At 36.9% G+C, this 18,604-nt stretch overlaps 2 protein-coding genes across 6 annotated transcripts; one reads left to right on the plus strand and one right to left on the minus strand.

Annotated features, from left to right (window-relative positions):
- Window positions 1-622: 622 nt before the first annotated feature.
- Window positions 623-12,179, plus strand: LOC126592102 (rhomboid-like protein 20). The gene is made up of 8 exons (XM_050257861.1): window positions 623-803; window positions 914-1,014; window positions 1,835-1,975; window positions 8,231-8,297; window positions 9,127-9,278; window positions 9,385-9,486; window positions 10,452-10,574; window positions 11,697-12,179. Exons 1-8 carry the CDS (start codon window positions 779-781, stop codon window positions 11,859-11,861), a joined length of 876 nt encoding a protein of 291 aa, XP_050113818.1. The 5' UTR covers window positions 623-778; the 3' UTR covers window positions 11,862-12,179.
- Window positions 9,698-18,295, minus strand: LOC126592100 (uncharacterized). Of its 5 annotated transcripts, none has more exons than XM_050257860.1 (7): window positions 17,081-18,163; window positions 16,483-16,535; window positions 16,176-16,240; window positions 15,984-16,062; window positions 14,741-15,052; window positions 13,844-13,888; window positions 9,698-9,862 (listed from the first exon to the last, which is right to left on the minus strand). In XM_050257860.1, exons 1-6 carry the CDS (start codon window positions 17,515-17,517, stop codon window positions 13,854-13,856), a joined length of 981 nt encoding a protein of 326 aa, XP_050113817.1. In that variant the 5' UTR covers window positions 17,518-18,163; the 3' UTR covers window positions 9,698-9,862; window positions 13,844-13,853. The 5 variants fall into 5 exon arrangements, with proteins under 5 accessions (XP_050113817.1, XP_050113814.1, XP_050113815.1 ...); XM_050257857.1 differs by lacking the exons at window positions 9,698-9,862; window positions 13,844-13,888 and adding exons at window positions 12,726-13,243; window positions 18,170-18,295 and having other exon boundaries at window positions 17,081-17,597; XM_050257858.1 differs by lacking the exons at window positions 9,698-9,862; window positions 13,844-13,888 and adding an exon at window positions 12,726-13,243 and having other exon boundaries at window positions 17,081-17,597; window positions 17,691-18,163.
- Window positions 18,296-18,604: the final 309 nt, after the last annotated feature.

Here is an 18,604-nt window from a genome sequence, read left to right on the forward strand (position 1 = left end):
ATTGTGCCGACGACTTTATCAACTATACTTACTTCATCGATGAAGACCTGATGAGCCATTTGTTTGAGTATTTACACACTCAAGGGAGAGTGTTGCATCCCTATTAGATTAAGAATGTGATTGTGTAAATCCTAGTGTATCTAGGGATATCTTGAAATATTCTCTAGGTTAGATATAATCCTATTAGAGTTGTAATCCTATTAGGGTAAAAATTTAACCTTCCATACTACTATAAATAAAGGCACAATGGGATGATATAAAACACATCTTAAAATTACATATCTCTCTCTTTCTCTCTACTATTACCGCACACTGTTCACTTTAACGAAAAACCACATTTTTACACTAAAAAGTCAATCATGGTACTATTCACTTTACCCTTTATTTTGTCCTTATCATTAAAACTCAAAGTTTTCAAGCCCTTTTCATTAGTTTTCCTTTTTTTTTATAGTTCAGTAAATTAGCCCTGCAACATAGTCAAATTTATTGTAAATGTGATATAATTTTATTGGTGTTTGGGTCCCATATATACTTCAAAAGGTGAGTATAAGTTTTAGAAAGACAAAGAGTCCATAAATAAAACGAATTTTAAATTTCAAAGATAGAAGTGATTTTTAAGTTACATGACAAAGTTAGATCAAAATAGAGATCATGTAAAAAATGTCTTTGATTTTTACATAGAAGAATACAGAGAGAGGCCTGAGAAATCTTAAAAACACAGAGATTGCGGTTGTCAACTGTGAAGGTCGTTGTTGCTTCTTCGTGCTTCACTGAGAAGATGAACGGCGGCCCATCTGGTTTCCGTGAGTACATTCTCTTCCCCAGATTTGCCCTCTCTTACGTTTCATATCCTTCTACTCTCGATTCTCTTTGTAATGCATGACACAGAAGCTTTGTCCTTTGTTTATCGCAGACAATGCTCCTGTTACCAGAGCCTTCGTCATCGCCAGCGGTCTCTTCACCGTCTTCTTCGGGATCCAAGGCCGTTCTAGCAAGCTTGGATTGTCATATCTGGTGCTCTTTATCTTGACTTTTTAATGCTTTTTTATTTTGTATTCTTTTTCCATGATTTATTTGTTATCGATGTTAAATATTGACGAATTGCTACAATTAAGGTGTAATTGCAAATGGGTTTTGTTCCAAAATTGTTTATTTCTGATTTTTTAATTGATTTTGATGTTAAATGTTTTGTTGAATTTGGGTTTTGTTTCCTGCGTAAGTCATCATTCTTCAGCACGTTATGGTCAACATTATAGGTTTTCGGCTCGTAACTGCGTATGCTGTATAGCACTTCACTTATTCATCACCGGTATTATAGATTTTCAGTCAACTAGATGTTGATTTTGGGTTGAATTGGAGATAGGTTTTTCGCTTCGGTTGGTATAGATATACCTCAGACTGGAATTGATTTTTGTGGGGTTAACTGGTTTTTCTAATTGCTGCGTGCTTTACTTTCAGTTTCGGTTCACTTGTCAGTCACATTTGGATAATGATTTTCCACTCTTCTGTTGAACTGTCTTGCCCTGCTACTTCTGGATTAGTTTAAAGAGACAGCAGGGATTTGATATTGGCTTTGAACTCTACTGGGATGCTAAGTTACTTCAACTTTCCATTGAACATAATATCATTGTATCATATTACCAGATTTTGTCTCGAGTTGAAAATCCACAAAGCATTTGGATCAGTAGTTGAAACCAAACAACTGTTATTCAGCTTGGTTGATTGTGTAGAATGAAATCCCCAATCCCAAATTTTGTAGTTAGTGAAAGGTTCTAGGAACTCTTAAATTTATTGGTAATTCTGATCAAATTATTTGTATTTTTCTTTTCGTCAGGACATATTCGGGAAGTTTCGCCTTTGGAAGTTAATTGTGTCAATTTTTGCCTTTTCATCTACACCAGAACTGATGTTTGGGCTGTACCTACTATACTACTTCAGGGTCTTTGAGAGACAGATAGGTTCCAATAAGTACTCGGTGAGTAATCTATTGGCGTAAAATATTCACGACACCTCCTTTGATACAGTATTCAGAGTACCTGTCTCAGATGTTATATCACTGATATTTTGTGCCTAAATAACAGACTAAACTGGTTCCATACTTTGTATTGCAAATCTTTTAGAATTTCACCAGGTTGGATGAGTTATAACATATCAAAAACTAAGGGCTTGATTGGATTTTGTGAAGGCACCAGTTTTCTCCAATTTGCATCACATGATAAAATTAGATATAGAGCATAAGCTTGTTAGTGAAATATTATTCTTTTTGAGCGAGGCTTTTTTATGAGGAAAATAGTACTTTGTTATAGAGATTAAAATCACAATACACTACATGTGCACCAGAGTTCCACCAACAGAACGGTACAAACCTACAAACAAATCCAAAATACACCTCTACATTGTAATACAATGCTAATGAAAAACTATCCTACAGAAGCTCTGCCAATATACTAAAATTACAGAAAATGAAAGATCCCTAAAAGCTGGAGTAAAAGAACCCACAAGGATCCCACAACCTCACCCTTTAGGTTTTTACCAGAAGTCTCCTCTGCATCCCCTTCCATAGATTTCAAAAAATTCTTCTATTTCTCTCCAACCAAATTAGCCAAAAAATAGCTATCATAGCACAATTCGAACATAGTCTTGCATTCCACCACCAAAAGACAAGTACTTTCACAAAGAATGTTTGTAGGTGACTGGGAATAGCACAGTTAAACCCCTTCTAAACAAACTATTTGATTACCAACCAAATAAAGCTTTTAAGAAACAACAAAAGCCAAGGGGCGCATCAAGCCAAGTTCATCACTTTCACTATAATGTGGCTTTTAATTACATACCATGAACCAATGAAAGGAAGGGAGATTCCGAGAATTCAGTTGTGATTTGGCACTTTATATTATACCACAATGGGGATCTGGCCTCCATACTCAATTACAGTTGCTGCACCACATTTTCACTTCTTAGATTCCAATTCTGCCCAACAACATTGTAATATTTATTAAGGACAATTCTCTTATAAAAGATCAAACTTAGTCTTGATTAATTCTGTTGTAATCTGTTGATAGTGGTGTGATTAGTTAGGCTAAGTTTGTTATGGTCGTTAGGATGAGTTGGCAGCACAAGTGTGTGCGCTATGCAAGTGTATAAATACCAAGTGTAAGCTTATTATTTGTTATCAATGAAAAGATATTTTCTCAATATGGTATCACCTGCTTTTGTCTCATGACCCTATCTGAAAAACGCTTCCCTCCTTCCTCTTTGAATCTGCGTCTTCCTCGCTACGACGATTCTCTGGTGTTTGTCAATCTCTCTGCAAACCCTAGCTCGCATCAATGGCAACCTCTGCTTCTCCCTCATCTGAGTCTGATTCTCAAATTCATTCTCTTTACATCATGAATTCCAGCCCTAATTCCTCAATTTCTTCGATCACAATCCAAGATATTGGATCTCTTGTTCTGATCAAGCTTACTACTACCAATTACCTTACCTGGAGTGCTCCGTTTACTCCGATCTTTTGCCACTACAACCTCATCGGAATTGTAGATGGAACGTTGACTCCTTCGCTCAAATTTCTTCTCAATGCCTCAGGAAATCGCACGGCAACTCTGAATCCGGAGTTTGTAACTTGGTACGAAAATGACCAGAACATTCTCATCTGGCTCAACTCTACACTCTCCGACTCTTTGATTCCTTACACGGTTGTGCAACCTCTGCTCGTGAACTTTGGGCAAAATTGGAATCGTGACTTGCGACGGCTTCGCAATCGTATGTTCATGAACTTCAATCTCGTCTTCGCAGTATTACAAAAGGTGATTCCACTGCTGCAATCTATCTCCAATAGATCGAAGAGATTGCTGATGCTGAAGTCATCTCAATTACTCTTCATGGTCTTCTTCCTTAGTACGAATCGTTTGTGGATGCAATTCAATTTTGTCTTGGATCAACTACTATTGATGAACTTCATGGCTTACTTCTCAGCAAGGAGATTTAGTTGACAAACAGGAAGAAATCTTTTTATTCTTCTAGTTTCCAGGCCTTCAATTCATCTACTGGTTTACTACCTACACCAGCAATCTCTCCCAATTCTCAAGCATTTGTCACTCAAAATGCTCCTTCTTTCAATCCACAACAAGGCCGTGGACATTTCTCAAACCCTAGAAACAATCAGAATTGTGGCAATTTCTCCAACTATCGTGGCAATAACAACAATCAGCAACACAATCAGCGATCCAATCAAAGGTACAATCGTGGTGGCCGTGGTGGATTCAACAATTATGCAAGAAGGCTCACTTGTTAGATCTGTTAACAGATTGATCATGAGGCTTATGATTGTCCACATCGCATGAATCCTACCTATGGTAACAAGAATGGTCCTTTTGCTATGTGTGCTACCACTTCATCTGCACAACCTACTTGGCTCCTAGATTCTGGTGCTAGTTCTCATATGACTAACTCCATGGCAATCTGCAAAATCCAGAGCCTTACACTGGACCTGAGCAAGTTTTCATTGGTGATGGCAAAGGTTTGCCTATTTTACATTCTGGTTCTTCTACCATCTCTACTCCTACTCATCAATTTGCTCTTAAGAATGTCCTGCATGTGCCTCATTTAAATCAAAATTTGCTTTCTACAAATCAGTTTAGTCTTGATAATTAGTGTTCAATTCACCTATATCCTTTTCACTTCACTGTGAAGGATCTTTCTTCGGAGACGATGCTCTTTAGAGGCCCTGTGAGAAATGGTTTCTATCCTTTCTCTGCTTCTATTCCTTCTATTGGACATCATCATCTCTATGCTGCATCTACTAAAGCTTTTTCAGAGGTTTGGCATCAAAGATGAGGCCATCCTTCAAGATTTTCAATAAGCTGACTTCTAAGTCATGTATTCCAGTTATGAGTAGTTCTGTGTAATCTTTCGGTTCTAGTTGTGCACTTGGCAAAGCTCCAAGCTTTCCTTTGTATCTGTTTCCAGTACAACTTGTAAACCTCTAGAGCTATTACATACAAATGTATGGGGACCTTCACCTATCTCCTCTCTCACTGGTTATAGATACTACATAATCTTTGTTGATGATTACACCAAGTATTGTTGGTTCTTCCCTCTAAAGTGTAAATCAGAGGTGTTCAAAACCTTTGTTCATTTCAAATCCATTGTTGAAAATATGCTGAGTACTCAGATAGTTACTATTCGTTCTGATTCTGGTGGTGAGTTTGTCAATCATACAATGTCTGAATTCTTGAAAGACCATAGTATTCAACACCAACTGAGCTGCCCTCACACCCCTGTACAAAATGGGTGTGCTGAGCGCAAGCATAGACATTTGGTAGAGACTTCTAGGACACTTTTAGCAGCTTCTAGGGTTCCTCATGTGTACTAGGTAGAAGTGTTCTCTACTGCTATATATTTGATCAACAGGATGCCTACAATGTCAAAACCTTCTGCTTGGGAATTTCTCTTCAAGAAATCACCAGATTACTTACCTCTTAGGATTTTTGGATGTAGTTGTTTTCCCTGGCTAAAATCGTATACCACGTCAAAGCTTGAATCAAAAAGCAAGCCTTGTGTCTTTGTTGGTTACAGCTTAAACCACAAGGGTTATAGGTGTCTTGATCCCCAAACCAACAGAGTTTACATATCTAGGTATGTTATCTTTGATGAACAAACCTTCCCATTGAAACAACTTGGTTCCTCAATCTCTGTCCCTAGCCAACTCCCTACCTATGTTCCCATCTCCATTCCCACTACACTAACCTTTTCCCAAAGTCATTCACCAACTTCATCCCTGTCTTCAAATTCATTGCCTACCACACATTCTAATCCACAACAAGCATCTGTGTTACCCTTTGTGTCTTCCAATCAATCTTCAGACTTACATGGTATCCCTCCATCACCTTTACCAGCTCCAATTCAATCCTCTTAACACTCATCCCATGCAAACAAGATCAAAATCTGGTATTTCTAAACCCAAAGCTTTCACAGCCACCAAGCATCCTATTCCACAACATCTCATTGAGGATTATGTCCCAACTACTTATCTCCAAGCATCTAAGCATGCTCATTGGAGACAGGCAATGCAAGAAGAGTATAATGCTCTTCTCAACACTGGTACATGGTCTCTTGTGCCTTCCTCACCCTCTCAGAATCTTGTAGGCTGCAAGTGGGTGTTTCGAATTAAGAGAAAACCTGATGGGACTATTGATAGGTACAGAGCTCGTTTAGTTGCAAGGGTTTTCATCAACAAGAAGGGTTAGACTATACAGAGACATTCAGCCCTGTTGCCAAACCAGTTACTATCAGACTTCTACTCACATTGGCAGTTCAACATGATTGGTTTTTAAACCAATTGGATGTTAGCATTGCCTTTCTACGTGTCAATCTCTCAGAAAATGTCTTTATGAAACAACCATCTGGTTTTGAAGATATCACAAGGCCTCACCATGTTTGCTAATTGCATAAATCACTCTATGGTCTGAAACAAGCTCCCAGAGCTTGGTATGAAAAATTATATGCTGCTCTACACTCTCTTGGATTCATAGGCTCTCAAAATGATCACTCTTTGTTTGTCAAAAGACCTTGGGCCACTTCATTATTTTCTTGGTCTTGAAGTCAAGAGATCTTCCAAAGGAGTGTTCATCTCTCAGACTAAGTATATTCTGGATCTTCTCAAAAGAGCAAAAATGGATGGTGCAAAGCCTTGTTTAACTCCACTTAGTACTTCCAAACTGGATCACTCAAAGTCCTCTACTTTCCAATCCTACTTAATATAGGTCTCTTGTTGGTGGGTTGCAATATCTCACATGGACTAGACCTGACTTGTCTTTTGCAATTAATCTTGTATGTCAATTCATGCATAATCCAAGGGAATCCCACTTTCAAGCAGTCAAACGGATTCTACGATATCTCAAGGGTCTTTGGATCTTGGACTTTGGTTTTCAAAGTGTTCAACTCCATTGAGTATCAATGCTTTCTTAGATGCAAATTGGGCCGGATGTTCACTTGACAGAAAATCAACAGGAGGTTTCTGTGTGTTCTTGGGTAATTCTCTCATCAGCTAGAGTGCCAAAAAGCAACCTACAGTGGCTAGATCATCTACTGAAGCAGAGTACAGATCCCTAGCTAACACACTGCTGCAGAACTTACGTGGATTTGCAAACTCTTAGTTGATATTGGTTTAACTCTTTACTGTCCTCCCAAGCTCTGGTGTGATAATATTTCAGCAATATCCTTGGCCAAAAATCCTATCTTTCATGCCAGAACCAAGCATGTTGAGATAGACTACCATTACATAAGAGAAAAGGTTCTGTCCAAAGCTGTTTCTGTTCTATTTGTTTGTTCATAGGATCAAATTGCAGACATTTGTACTAAGTCCTTGTCCAAGCTCAGATTCTTGCAACTCCGAGACAAACTTACACTTCGAGTTCCTCGGTTTAGTTTGAGGGGGAATATTAAGGACAATTCTCTTGTAAAAGATAAAACTTACTCTTGATTAATTCTGTTGTAATCTGTTGATAGTGGTGTGATTAGTTTAGGCTAAGTTTGTTATGGTAGTTAGGATGAGTTGGCAGCACAAGTGTGTGCGCTATGCCACTGTATAAATACCAAGTGTAAGCTTATTATTTGTTATCAATGAAAAGATATTTTCTCAATAATATTCTGTCTGGAGGTCATACCACAACCACCATACATCTCATTGCCTTTACTTTCATTGTTACCGCATCAGTCATCATTCATGGTTGCCTAACATCACAGAAATGCAGAAACCTTTCAAACAATTATTCTGTTACAACACAACCACATTCTTTAGTGAACCAAATATGCCAAGGGATTGGTGGATGGGACGTTGGACACTTATTTTGCCACTAGTTCCAATGAATGGAGGAGAAAATTTGATCCGTTAATTAATATGGAATGGCCTAGATACATAGTTGTGTGTGGCGGGTCAACTGAGGTGCATTAATAGCATGATATATTACAGGTTATTTTATATACCTCAAGTGGGCCTAGATACATAGTTGTATGCTGTGGGTGGTTGTTAATTACTAATGTTGTCTCACTTCCACCATTTGACAATATATCATACAATGCAGAATGCAAACATTGATTTTTGCTTTTTGTCATTTATGTTGATTCCACTGTTAATATATCATACAATGCAGAATGTAAACATTGATTTTTGCTTTTTGTCATTTATGTTGATTCCACTGTTAATAATCTGTCTACCTTGATTGTGCAGGTGTTCATTTTGTACACTGTAACAGTATCATTACTCTTTGAGATCCTTGCTCTGGCAATCCTTAAAGGTGTGGATTATTTTTTACATTCTTTTTATTTGTAAAGTTATGTTTCATAATCATATCTTGCCTTTTGTTTCTTTACTCATCTCCATGCTGCTGGTCCTTAGTTACCCTGTTTTCTTGCATGCAGTTGTCTGTTTGTACAGGACAGTACTTTTAACCATTTTGGAAAATCTCAAGCCTTTTAGAAATCATTAATGAAAAATTGACTATGGCAAAGCCCTATTGAAAAACCTATTTCCTTCTGTAAGAGCATAAGAGCAGTTTCTTTTTATGATGTTTGTTGAGGTTTGTATAATCTGATCCATTCTAAGGCAAACCTGCCTAGTATTGGGCCATGGAGATAGCTCTATGCCTTGTTTGTTGCGTTTCCAAACCTCACTTGGTGTTTCTCAATTCCAAATTTGCCAATTCGGAAAACAGGAATCTGTAATGTCTTACAGCATGGTATTTTGGATGAATAGGTAGTTGTCATCTTCCTTTCTACAACAATAGTCAGTGCAACTTTGTATATCATGGCTTCTTGATATGGGTTGTGGCAGCATCAGCGCTTGATGAAATCACAAGCATTTCCTACTGCTGGTTGATTAGCTCACCTGGCCCTTCAAGTTGTGCCAAGTTTCAATTTTACAATGTAGACAACCCATACCTGAGGTTACTCACATTAGTACGGAATTTAAAGAAAATCCTTTGTAGTTGAAATATTATATTGCAGATTGTTTCTTTTCCTGGTTAAAGCATTCAGATTGTTTCATTTCCTGGTTAAAGCATTATTTTGGTTTTTCTGTGTATTACACTGATAAGGTCCGGCGTCCAATTCCTTTGTCTTTTGCAGATCCAGCAGTAAACCTAGTGACTTCAGGACCTTATGGTCTTATATTTGCATCTTTTGTACCCTTTTTCTTTGATATTCCAGTTTCAACACGCTTTCGTGTATTTGGTGTTCGCTTCTCGGATAAGTCTTTCATATATCTAGCCGGCCTACAGGTAAAATGTGTGCAATCAAAGTATTCCATCTAACCATAGATGTTGAAGAACTATAGCTGTCTACTTTCCCCATGCACTAAATTCTAAATGTTGTTCTCTCTTGCAGCTTCTTTTATCATCCTGGAAAAGATCAATCTTACCAGGGATATTTGGAATCATTTGTGGTTCCTTATATCATCTGAATGTCTTCTGTATCCGCAAAGCAAAGGTTATATTTCAATCTGACTTTTGAGGTTCACTTAAAAAGAAAAAAGAACAGGAAAAATATGCATTCAATCAGACAGTAATTAACATTTTTTTAACGCTCTGAACTCTCTAAGATATAGTTAGATTGGGCCTTGGCAATGGAAAAGTAAAGCCTGGCTTTTGTGAACTGCTATTTAAAATAAATTATTTTCTTGAATTAAGGAGGTTCGATAAAAGAGGTCGCACTTGGTGCGATGGCAAGTGCCTTCGCCCATGAGCGGTAGGTCTCGGGTTCGAGACTTGGGAGCAGCCTCTCCATAAATGGGGGTAAGGCTAGCCGACATTCACCTCTCCCAGACCCTGCATAAAGCGGGAGCCTTGTGCACTGGGTACGACCTTTTTAAGGAGGTTCGATAAATCATGTTCTCAATGGCGCTATTAAACCTTTGATTTTTCAGTGTGAAATATGGCAGCTTTTCAGTATGTGGACATAATTCACTCTGGATTTTAATCAGTTACGAATTTCACTAAAATTCAGTGTTTTTTTTTTTTTTTTTCCAGCAATTCCATTCGTGTATTGCTTTTAGTTGACCAAGTGCATTTTTTACATTTTTATTTATTTAGACTTTTCCATTCTTTTACAAGGAACGGTGGATTTATGTCCACATGTGTCTCTGTGCATGTACATGCGTCACTTATGTGTCTGTCTGTATGCATGCATGCATGTATTTACGGGATATGATTCGATCTCGGATTCTGCTGAGTTACTTTTTAGTTAAAAGAAATTCAATTAAGACTGCCTGCTGAGTTACGCATTCTGCGGGATATGAATTTGGTCATGCATGTACTTAGCCTTCTTATTTCTCACTTACATTTACAAACGTAAACACTTCAACATTATCAGGTCAATACGGTTGCTTATTTTGCATTTAAGACTTTCTTAATTAATTTAATTCATTGTCGTGCATGTCTCCTCTCTTTTTACAGTTCCCAGAATTCATTGCTTCTTTTCTTTCACGGCTTTCTTGGCCATCAATGGGGACTCCGCCAGCAGCACCATCTAGAAATGTTGTGGGAAATGCACCACCATTCACAGCTCCGCAAGTAGAGGCAAGCATTCTTCTGTTGCAGTTAATCTCTATTCGCTGTTTAACTAAAAAAAAGTCTATTTTCCTTGAAAGACAAAGGCTTACTAATCAAAACATTACTTTATGGGAACAACATTTGCTAAAGGTGGCACCACAATGCAGGACTAAGTCTGATCAAAATAGAATGCAGGTTTAGTCAAACTGGGATAGGGACCAGAATGTTTCACATGAGTGAGTGAGATTAGAGTTCGTGAGTACCTTTTTTAGCTTCGCATACATCTCTGTTTGATCTTGTCTGTTGTTTCTGTTTGATTTATTCAAGGCCATAATAAAGAGGGGTGTTTGAGAAGCTAAAAAAAGAGTGAAAAATCGCCTACCTATATAAAACTTATAGAGGTAGGGCAATTTTTATTGACCCTCTTATATGGAATGTTGTGCAAGGCACATGTGTTTAAGATGGCCTAGCGGTCGTCAGATAGAATTAGGGATGAAAAGGTTCGCTCCTGGTGAGTGGCACTAATTAAAGAGATGATGAGAGGACTCATTTGCGATGGTTCCAGTTTTGTACTACTCTTTTAAGTGCAGAAGCTCATTTTTACATCTCACACACCCCTCTCAATTTCTGGCCGTCGAATAGAATGAATTGAAGAAGATCAATGGGCAAACATTAACATGGGTGTGGGATGTAAAAATGGGTTTGTGAATAGCACTAGGCATCATGGGAAGTATGAATGACAAAAAGAAAAGAAATAACATTATGACCCTCAAGTAATTTGAAAATATGATATATGTAAACGCTAATGTCGTGTTTATTTTGTCCTGGCTCAAATCAAGGACGAGTCGTTTTTGGTAAAATTAATTTTGGATTCTGAGGCTAAGTTTTCTTTGTTCAAATATGTTCCTTTTGTTTTCTAAGAAAGAACATAAATAGGCGGAATGAAACTGGGGCAGATTTAAATGAGACGCATCTCATTTGGTGTTGGAAAATATTGGTGCGCAAATAAGTTTTAGATATTGAAATGAACATAGAGGACTGCTTATATGTATTAGCTAGGCTTTTACTTATACTGCACAAGTTATTGGATATATAAGCTTTTTGGGTGTAGTTCTGTTTTGATGTCATAATTTTCTGGTTTGGTTTCAGAGAAACATTCCCTCTTCCATGTCTGCAACAGAGCCAACAGAGGACTCCGTTGCTACTCTGGTTTCTATGGGTTTTGATAGGAACTCTGCTAGACAGGCACTAGTGCAGGCTAGAAATGACATCACTGTAGCAACAAACATCCTCCTAGAAGCACAGGCCCACTAATTCCCTAATTATAGTTTTGGGTGGAAATTCCACACTTGAGGATGAAAAATTCATCCATATCTCATGGTGGCAAACAAATTTACAGAGGACGGGAATCGATGCGCCTTCAGAAGGATGTCTGTTTTATTTATTTGCTTAATATTGTTTTATCTTGTAGCTATTGCGCTCGTAATATGTATTAATTATTATAGTGTTTATGCAAGAGTAGGAGGATATAGAATTTGTCTGATTCGTATTGGAAGCATGCCTATTGTTTTAAATAGAAAACTGGAGATGTACAGTTGCAGTTAAATTACATGGAACTCCTTTTTAAGGATACTATTTTGTGTATTGTTTCTCTTTCCAAGCCTCTCGATCTCAAAATTTTGTTTTTAAAATTGAAGAAGAGGAAGAGAGTGAAAGCCATCCTGGGAGTGGAGAGAGAGGTTTTTATTTATTTTTATTTTTTTTTATTTTTTATAGAAATGATAAAATCACTTGAAGGTCAGATTTAAAAATAAATAAAAATAAAAATTTTGTTTTGTGAAATTATGGTATTCTCCATAACTTTTTTGTTGTGATAAAAGACAAAAATATTTTTACTCCCTAATCGAAACAGCTTATGTCTAAATAAAGAAGTCACTTTTCATTTCTAAATAAAGAAAGTTGGATGGTACTTATAGAAAAGGAAGAGGGTAATTACATAAAGTACAAGCTAATCGAAACAGCTTATGTCACGTATTGGTTATATCTTGCCAGTTCACATGATAGGATCCTCTTCCTCTAGTGAGTTTTTTTTTTCTTTTTCTTTCAAATCGAATTGACCCGAATTATGACGCCCATCTTCTCTTTGATACAAACTATAACTATATCGAGAGAAGGGGATGACCTCAAGTGTTCTTTGCTCTTAACAGTTTTATACATATACAAAAACAGAAAAAAATCATGCCAAATATACCTCCATGACAACATTTTCAGTCACCTAACTGAGCTTGCGTAGGAAAGAACGAAAAACAAAACCCGAATCTCCAAAATCTTATATAAGACAGATCGACACTGCATTTTTTTTCTTGCTGCGGCTGCTCAATTTCAACCTCAGTACAACTCAACGACTCCTTTTCCTGTGCGGATAGCTGATTTTCTCGGAAATTTTATACCATGTTAAATGGTATTCTGGCATTTCTAAAGTTGTAAATGTTCCTTGGAAAGGTAGGTATTGGACCCCTTCTGCTGCTTTTCTTTGACAGATTAGATGGTGCTGACGTCAACTCGGTTTTTGTGGAGCTGGAAGGCAGGGGTGATCCAGCTTCCACAACTGCATTGGGTGCCTGCCCAATTGAAGTAACCCAAACGAGCTTCGCAATGCACACAGGACAACTTTCCCTCCATTGCACCTTCTTCGACTGTGTAATGAGAGAACCAAGAGTAAGAGAAATCACACTAAACAAGAAGATGCCACCAGCAACTAAATACAAAAAAATTCACAATTAATTAAATCTTAAGCTATAATTTGATTAATATATTATCAGAGTCAAAAGTGTAACATTTATGGCATTAGGTCATAATAATCAAATTAATGAAACCAGGTAATCCTCTTCAACGACAGAGATCTGCTGCTTGCTTAATTAACTATTATGGCCATGTAAAAGGTAGGTCATACAGTTATAAAAAAAAGGGCTTGAAAAGTTTTAGTTTTAACTAAAACCCATGTTATAAGTTTTGTTTAATAATTAGTAACAAGGCCCATATTAAAGTAGTCCAACTAAAAATGGCTTAACTATAATAAATTATGATTTGTCGATTTTACCCCTAACTTTTTTAGGTTGAGTTCCAGATTTTCGTCGTTAATAGAGTTCATCGTTGTATCGCAAACCTTCTTTCTCATTGAAACAAAAATATAGATCCTCATGCTATTTAATTTATATTTTGTATTATTTCGTTGAAACGTGATCGTCGTTATTATTCATAGTGTATTCGAGGTATTGTTTTTCAATTTTTCTTCATTAGTGGAGTTCATCGTTTGTTTCTCCAGAAAATAAATTTGAGATCTGCAAGTTATTCAATAATAACGACGGGTCACTATTTCAAGACTGTAAAAATAAACTGTTTTTGGATTTTAAGTAACACTGTTTCTGGAATCTAAGTTACTGTTTCTAGAATCTAAATGACTGTTTCTGGAATCTAAATCACTGTTTCTGGATCCAAATGAAATAGACACTGTTTCTTAAATGTAAGCTAGAAAAGAAATAGTAAAATTCATTGTATTTGGATTCAAAGCAAAATAAGTATCTTGTTTCTTAAATATAATCAACTAATGCATGAAAAAAAAGAAACAATCAAAGGTTAAAACATAGACTGTTTCTGGAATCTAAGTCACTGTTTCTGGAATTTAAGTCACTGTTTTTGGATTTTGGTTCTTTTCTTTCCAAATACAGTGTTTGTTTGTGCACAGAAAAAACAAACACTGTATCTGATTTTTTTTTTTTTTCCAAAAACAGTGTTATGTTTTGGATTCCCCAGAAACAGTTTTATGTTTTGGTTCTTTTTTTTTCCCCTATTTATAGATGCCTAACATGTACGTACATCAACGGGACCATAGGTCCTTATTGGATCTGATTGGAATAAAATACTAACACTATAAATTGTTCGTGGTGCAGATAAGAGGATGAGGATGATGACGATGACGAGGAATAGGAGGATAAGGGCACGAAAAAAGTAGACAATAGTTTTGGATGGTTTTTTATTAAACTTTGAGCCATTTTGGTTAAATAACATTTTAGGATGGTTTTTGGTTAAATATTTGTTGGCCCAAACCTTTTTCATTAAAGCACTCTTATATTAATGGCACGATCCAATTCTACATTCAAATTAATCAAATGACTATAGAGGTGTAAGTTTACCTGCTGTCATCCACTTTAGAGGCTCAACAAAAATGGATGAACATTCAGAATCAGAATCCTCATACTTGTTGTATGAGTTGCTACTTTTTCGCTTGTTCCAGCCGAAGGATTGCTCTCCCTCACCTGGAATGTGATCCTCAACATTGTCCTGCAATGCAACAACTCTTCGGCATTTCTTGCAGCGGAAAGCTGGTGTAACAGTTTTTCCTTCATTCGAAGCTGCTTCCACTCCAGAGGCAACTTCACCAGCCACCCCAGGATCTGCTCCAAATTTAGAACTGTCCATTCTATCCCCACGATGATAAGATTCACCTGAAAGGAAGGAACAAATTTTCAATTATAGCAGCAAAAGAGAAATTCACATTTGCCAAAAAATTTGAAAACACCACCGAAAATAACATCTCCTATGCTGAGACAAACAATGCACATAGTAAACAAACATAAAGAAAACTGCCTTGCTATTCCTTCCCAAGGTGTCATCGCCGTTCCCCTAAACATTTCTTTTCTTCTGTTAATAGTTTAGGTGGTAGATGAGGGGACAAGGGATTTTAAGTTAGAGATCATGGATACGGTAGCAGCATTTTAGAAGTTTTTATGCTAGTATTCAAAAATACATCCTGAACTTCCAGTATTTATCATCTGAAAAAACTTGATCCACTTCACTCTGGAATTTTTCTTTTAACCTATGACGGATAAAGCTTAATATGATTAATTATTTAAAAATAAGTCCTGAACTTCCAGTTTTTATCATCTGAAAAAAACTTGATCCGCTTCTCTCTGAATTTTTTTTCTTTAAACCTATGACGGATAAAGCTTAAATTTGGATTAATTACCCACCCCATGGTAAAATGTATTGCTTTCAACTGGTAAAAAAAAATGGCTTGATTCATTGCCAGCCTATAACCGTACACAACCAATTTGGTAAGGGAATGCTCCTTAGCATCTTTCTAACAATAAATTTTTATGAGTTTAACATCACTCGAGAAAAGCCATAATACGACAATGTTTGTAAGTTACAGCGCAAGAATTATAGCCTAGTCACTATGTCCCATGGGACTCATTAAAATTTATAATATGAAAAAATAATGTATCAATCAATATCCCTTCATAAGATAGATGATGTGGGACATAAGGAAAAAGAGGGGGAGGAGAAGAAGGGGGAAGGGGGAGGGGGATTAGTAAGCCCTATTTATGGGATAGACCATTAAGAGAAGGCAACGTAAAGAAAAAGAAAATAGTGTACCCAATACTTTCAGTCGAAAAGACCTGTATATGGGGCTGGCACAATCAACCTTGAAGCCCATTTCCTCGTACATTTTGAGCTGTGACAGGATCAAATAGAAGAGTAAAATTCATTACGGGCCAATTGCAAATGAACATAGCAGAAAGTGATGTTATCTAGTATAAAATGTGTTATAAGACTGCCTTGCATCACCTGATCAAGAAAACCGTCATTGGGGCAAACAAAGTCACAGCTTTGTCTCAGGGATTTTAGTGCATCTGTAGGAATGCATAAGAGGGAAGAAAGGGGTTAAGACTGTAGCAGTTAAGCATAAGTAACCTGACTCTGCCTTTTGCCCAATTCAATTGCTTAGTAATTTTTATATACTTGTCAAGTTATATATGCTTGTCAAAACTATTTTTATCACCAACTGAGAACCATTTGGATTTCAAAAAACACAACAGTTGCAAATGGTTACGTGTTAAGACAAAGAATACTTAAAGCCATGGTTTGTTCACACCTTCTTGTGATAGATTTTCTGTTCTCATCAGATATGCTGTAATGATAGCTGCACTGCAACGGACACATGCAAAGAAGGTTGTAAACCATATGAATTTGAGAATTCAGAAAACTTGAAAAGCTAATAGAATGTGGGCCTTTTCGACAAATTTCCGATATATGTTAGCAGAATTGTGCACAGCTCTAATTGTTAACTTCTCTAATAAAAATGGCATGTTTAAGAAAAAGAAAACGCAAAAAAGAAGTCCCAACAAGCAAAAAATAGAATTAAAAGATACGTGGTAAAAGCAGGGTAGACTTATTAGTTTCTCTAACAAAGAATTCACATGGTGTTTCAGCGTCATGAAGGGTTCAAAGATAATTGATCGTCCGCATTCAACAACTGCGGATTTGCTATAAGAAATGGATTTGCATAACCTTCAGTAAGAGGACAAGTATCTTTCAACAAAACCTTGTTCTTCGTAGAATGAACCTGAATGAATACCAACATAGAGCTAACTGCGGCTAAGTTCAATTCTGGTAATCAAGCTGATTGAAAGTATTAACCAGAACCAGTAAAAGTATACACAAAAATGAAAAAGGGTCAAAATGACACGCACCTTCTAGACACACCAGCAAAGCAATGGACCAAAACAGACCCCTCTTTTCTACTCCTATCGATAAAATCAAAACAAACGTCCAAATAATCCAACAAATCTTCATTCTCCGTATCTCTCAGTGGAACCCCCATCCTCACCAGCTTCAAATCCTTGCCAGCATGTTCCAACAAGTACAGAAGCTTATCGGACACCAAACAACCCTTTTTCCTGTCACCGGAATCATCCTCGGAAGCTGAGGCACCACCAGACCCGCCAGCATAGACCTTCTTGATTTCCTTTGTGGGAATTGTTAGACCCTTCCATTCGGAGAAAACTGATATTGACGCTGAACTACGAACCGATAGAATATGCGTGATCTCTGTGCTACCATTTTGGAGAATCTCTGCTGCATCACTGATGTTGCCAATGAATAGATTTTCACGCACCCGGTACGGCATGACCACTGACAAATAATGGAATTCTCCTTAACCCAAGTTCCCCCTTTCTCTACGCTATTCGGCAGATTTCTATTCGGTTACTGAAATGATGAAGGAGAACAAAACTCATCAAATTATAAATTAAGAAATCTAACTTCATATTAGATTAGTTTTCCAGTTAATAAAATCCTCACACAATGTTGTGGGAATGGGATCGTCGTAGTGAATTCTGATTTTTTAAACACGGAAACAATTATTCAAAAATTTCGACTTTCTCGGCATCTCCTAATTTTCTCGGCAGCCAAACAGATAATATCAAATTATAAATTAAGAATCTAACTTCATCATTAGTTTTTCCAGTTAATAACATCCTCACACAATGTTGTGGGAATGGGATCGTCTTAACGAATTTTGATTTTTTAAACACGAAAACAATAATTCAAAAATTTCAACTTTCTCGGCATCTCCTAAAATTTTCTCGGCAGCCAAACAGATAATATAAGTTAAGTAGTCGCAGTAAACTACTTTGCGACCCGAATGAAAAACCAAAAAAATCCCAATATTCAATGGGGGAAATTCAAACAACCTGAATATAGAAACGTAAATAAAATCCAAATAAAATTTAAATACTGAGAAAAAATAAATAAATAAATAAAAGAGAGATATTTGGAACCTCAAAATTGGGATTACTCCGGCGAGCGAGGGAAGGTTCCTTCTCTTATCAGCAGCACCTTCTGTCTGCGCGTTCTTTCGTACGTGCGACCAACTGATGTGCCCTCTCGGTGAAAGATTCTGCACGTGCGAGTTGTGTGTACGTGGAAAGACCAGTCCATTTTGGCTGATGAATATTGGTTGGCGGAACTGTTGGAACCATTTCACTAGAGAAATTTTTAGTTGTGACGGGAATACAAGTGGTACACAACATATTTTAATAAGAGTGGTGAGAAATTTTATTTTTTAAGTTATTAACTTTTTAGCACATATATCTCACTATTTGTATAATAACATGTGGTGTACCACCCCGTATACCAGTCACATTGAAAAATCCCTCGTTTCATTGGAGGCTTTTGAGCATATGCCTTCATAATTCTTGACCCGAAAAGAATGA

Source organism: Malus sylvestris, chromosome 12 (assembly GCF_916048215.2).
Source record: "Malus sylvestris chromosome 12, drMalSylv7.2, whole genome shotgun sequence".
In the NCBI taxonomy this organism is placed as follows: Eukaryota; Viridiplantae; Streptophyta; class Magnoliopsida; order Rosales; family Rosaceae; genus Malus; species Malus sylvestris.

Bases quoted from the DNA above. Each gene is read 5' to 3' on its own strand.
- LOC126592100 (XM_050257857.1), bottom strand. From the start codon at position 17,517: ATGCCGTACCGGGTGCGTGAAAATCTATTCATTGGCAACATCAGTGAT. The intron at 16,536-17,080 runs GTGCGTGTCATT...TGTCCGTTGCAG, and splicing joins TTTGCTGGTGTGTCTAGAAG to TGCAGCTATCATTACAGCAT. The intron at 16,063-16,175 runs GTGATGCAAGGC...ATCCTGTCACAG, and splicing joins ATGACGGTTTTCTTGATCAG to CTCAAAATGTACGAGGAAAT.
- LOC126592102 (XM_050257861.1), top strand. From the start codon at position 779: ATGAACGGCGGCCCATCTGGTTTCC. The intron at 9,279-9,384 runs GTAAAATGTGTG...TCTCTCTTGCAG, and splicing joins TATATCTAGCCGGCCTACAG to CTTCTTTTATCATCCTGGAA. The intron at 9,487-10,451 runs GTTATATTTCAA...CTCTTTTTACAG, and splicing joins TCTGTATCCGCAAAGCAAAG to TTCCCAGAATTCATTGCTTC.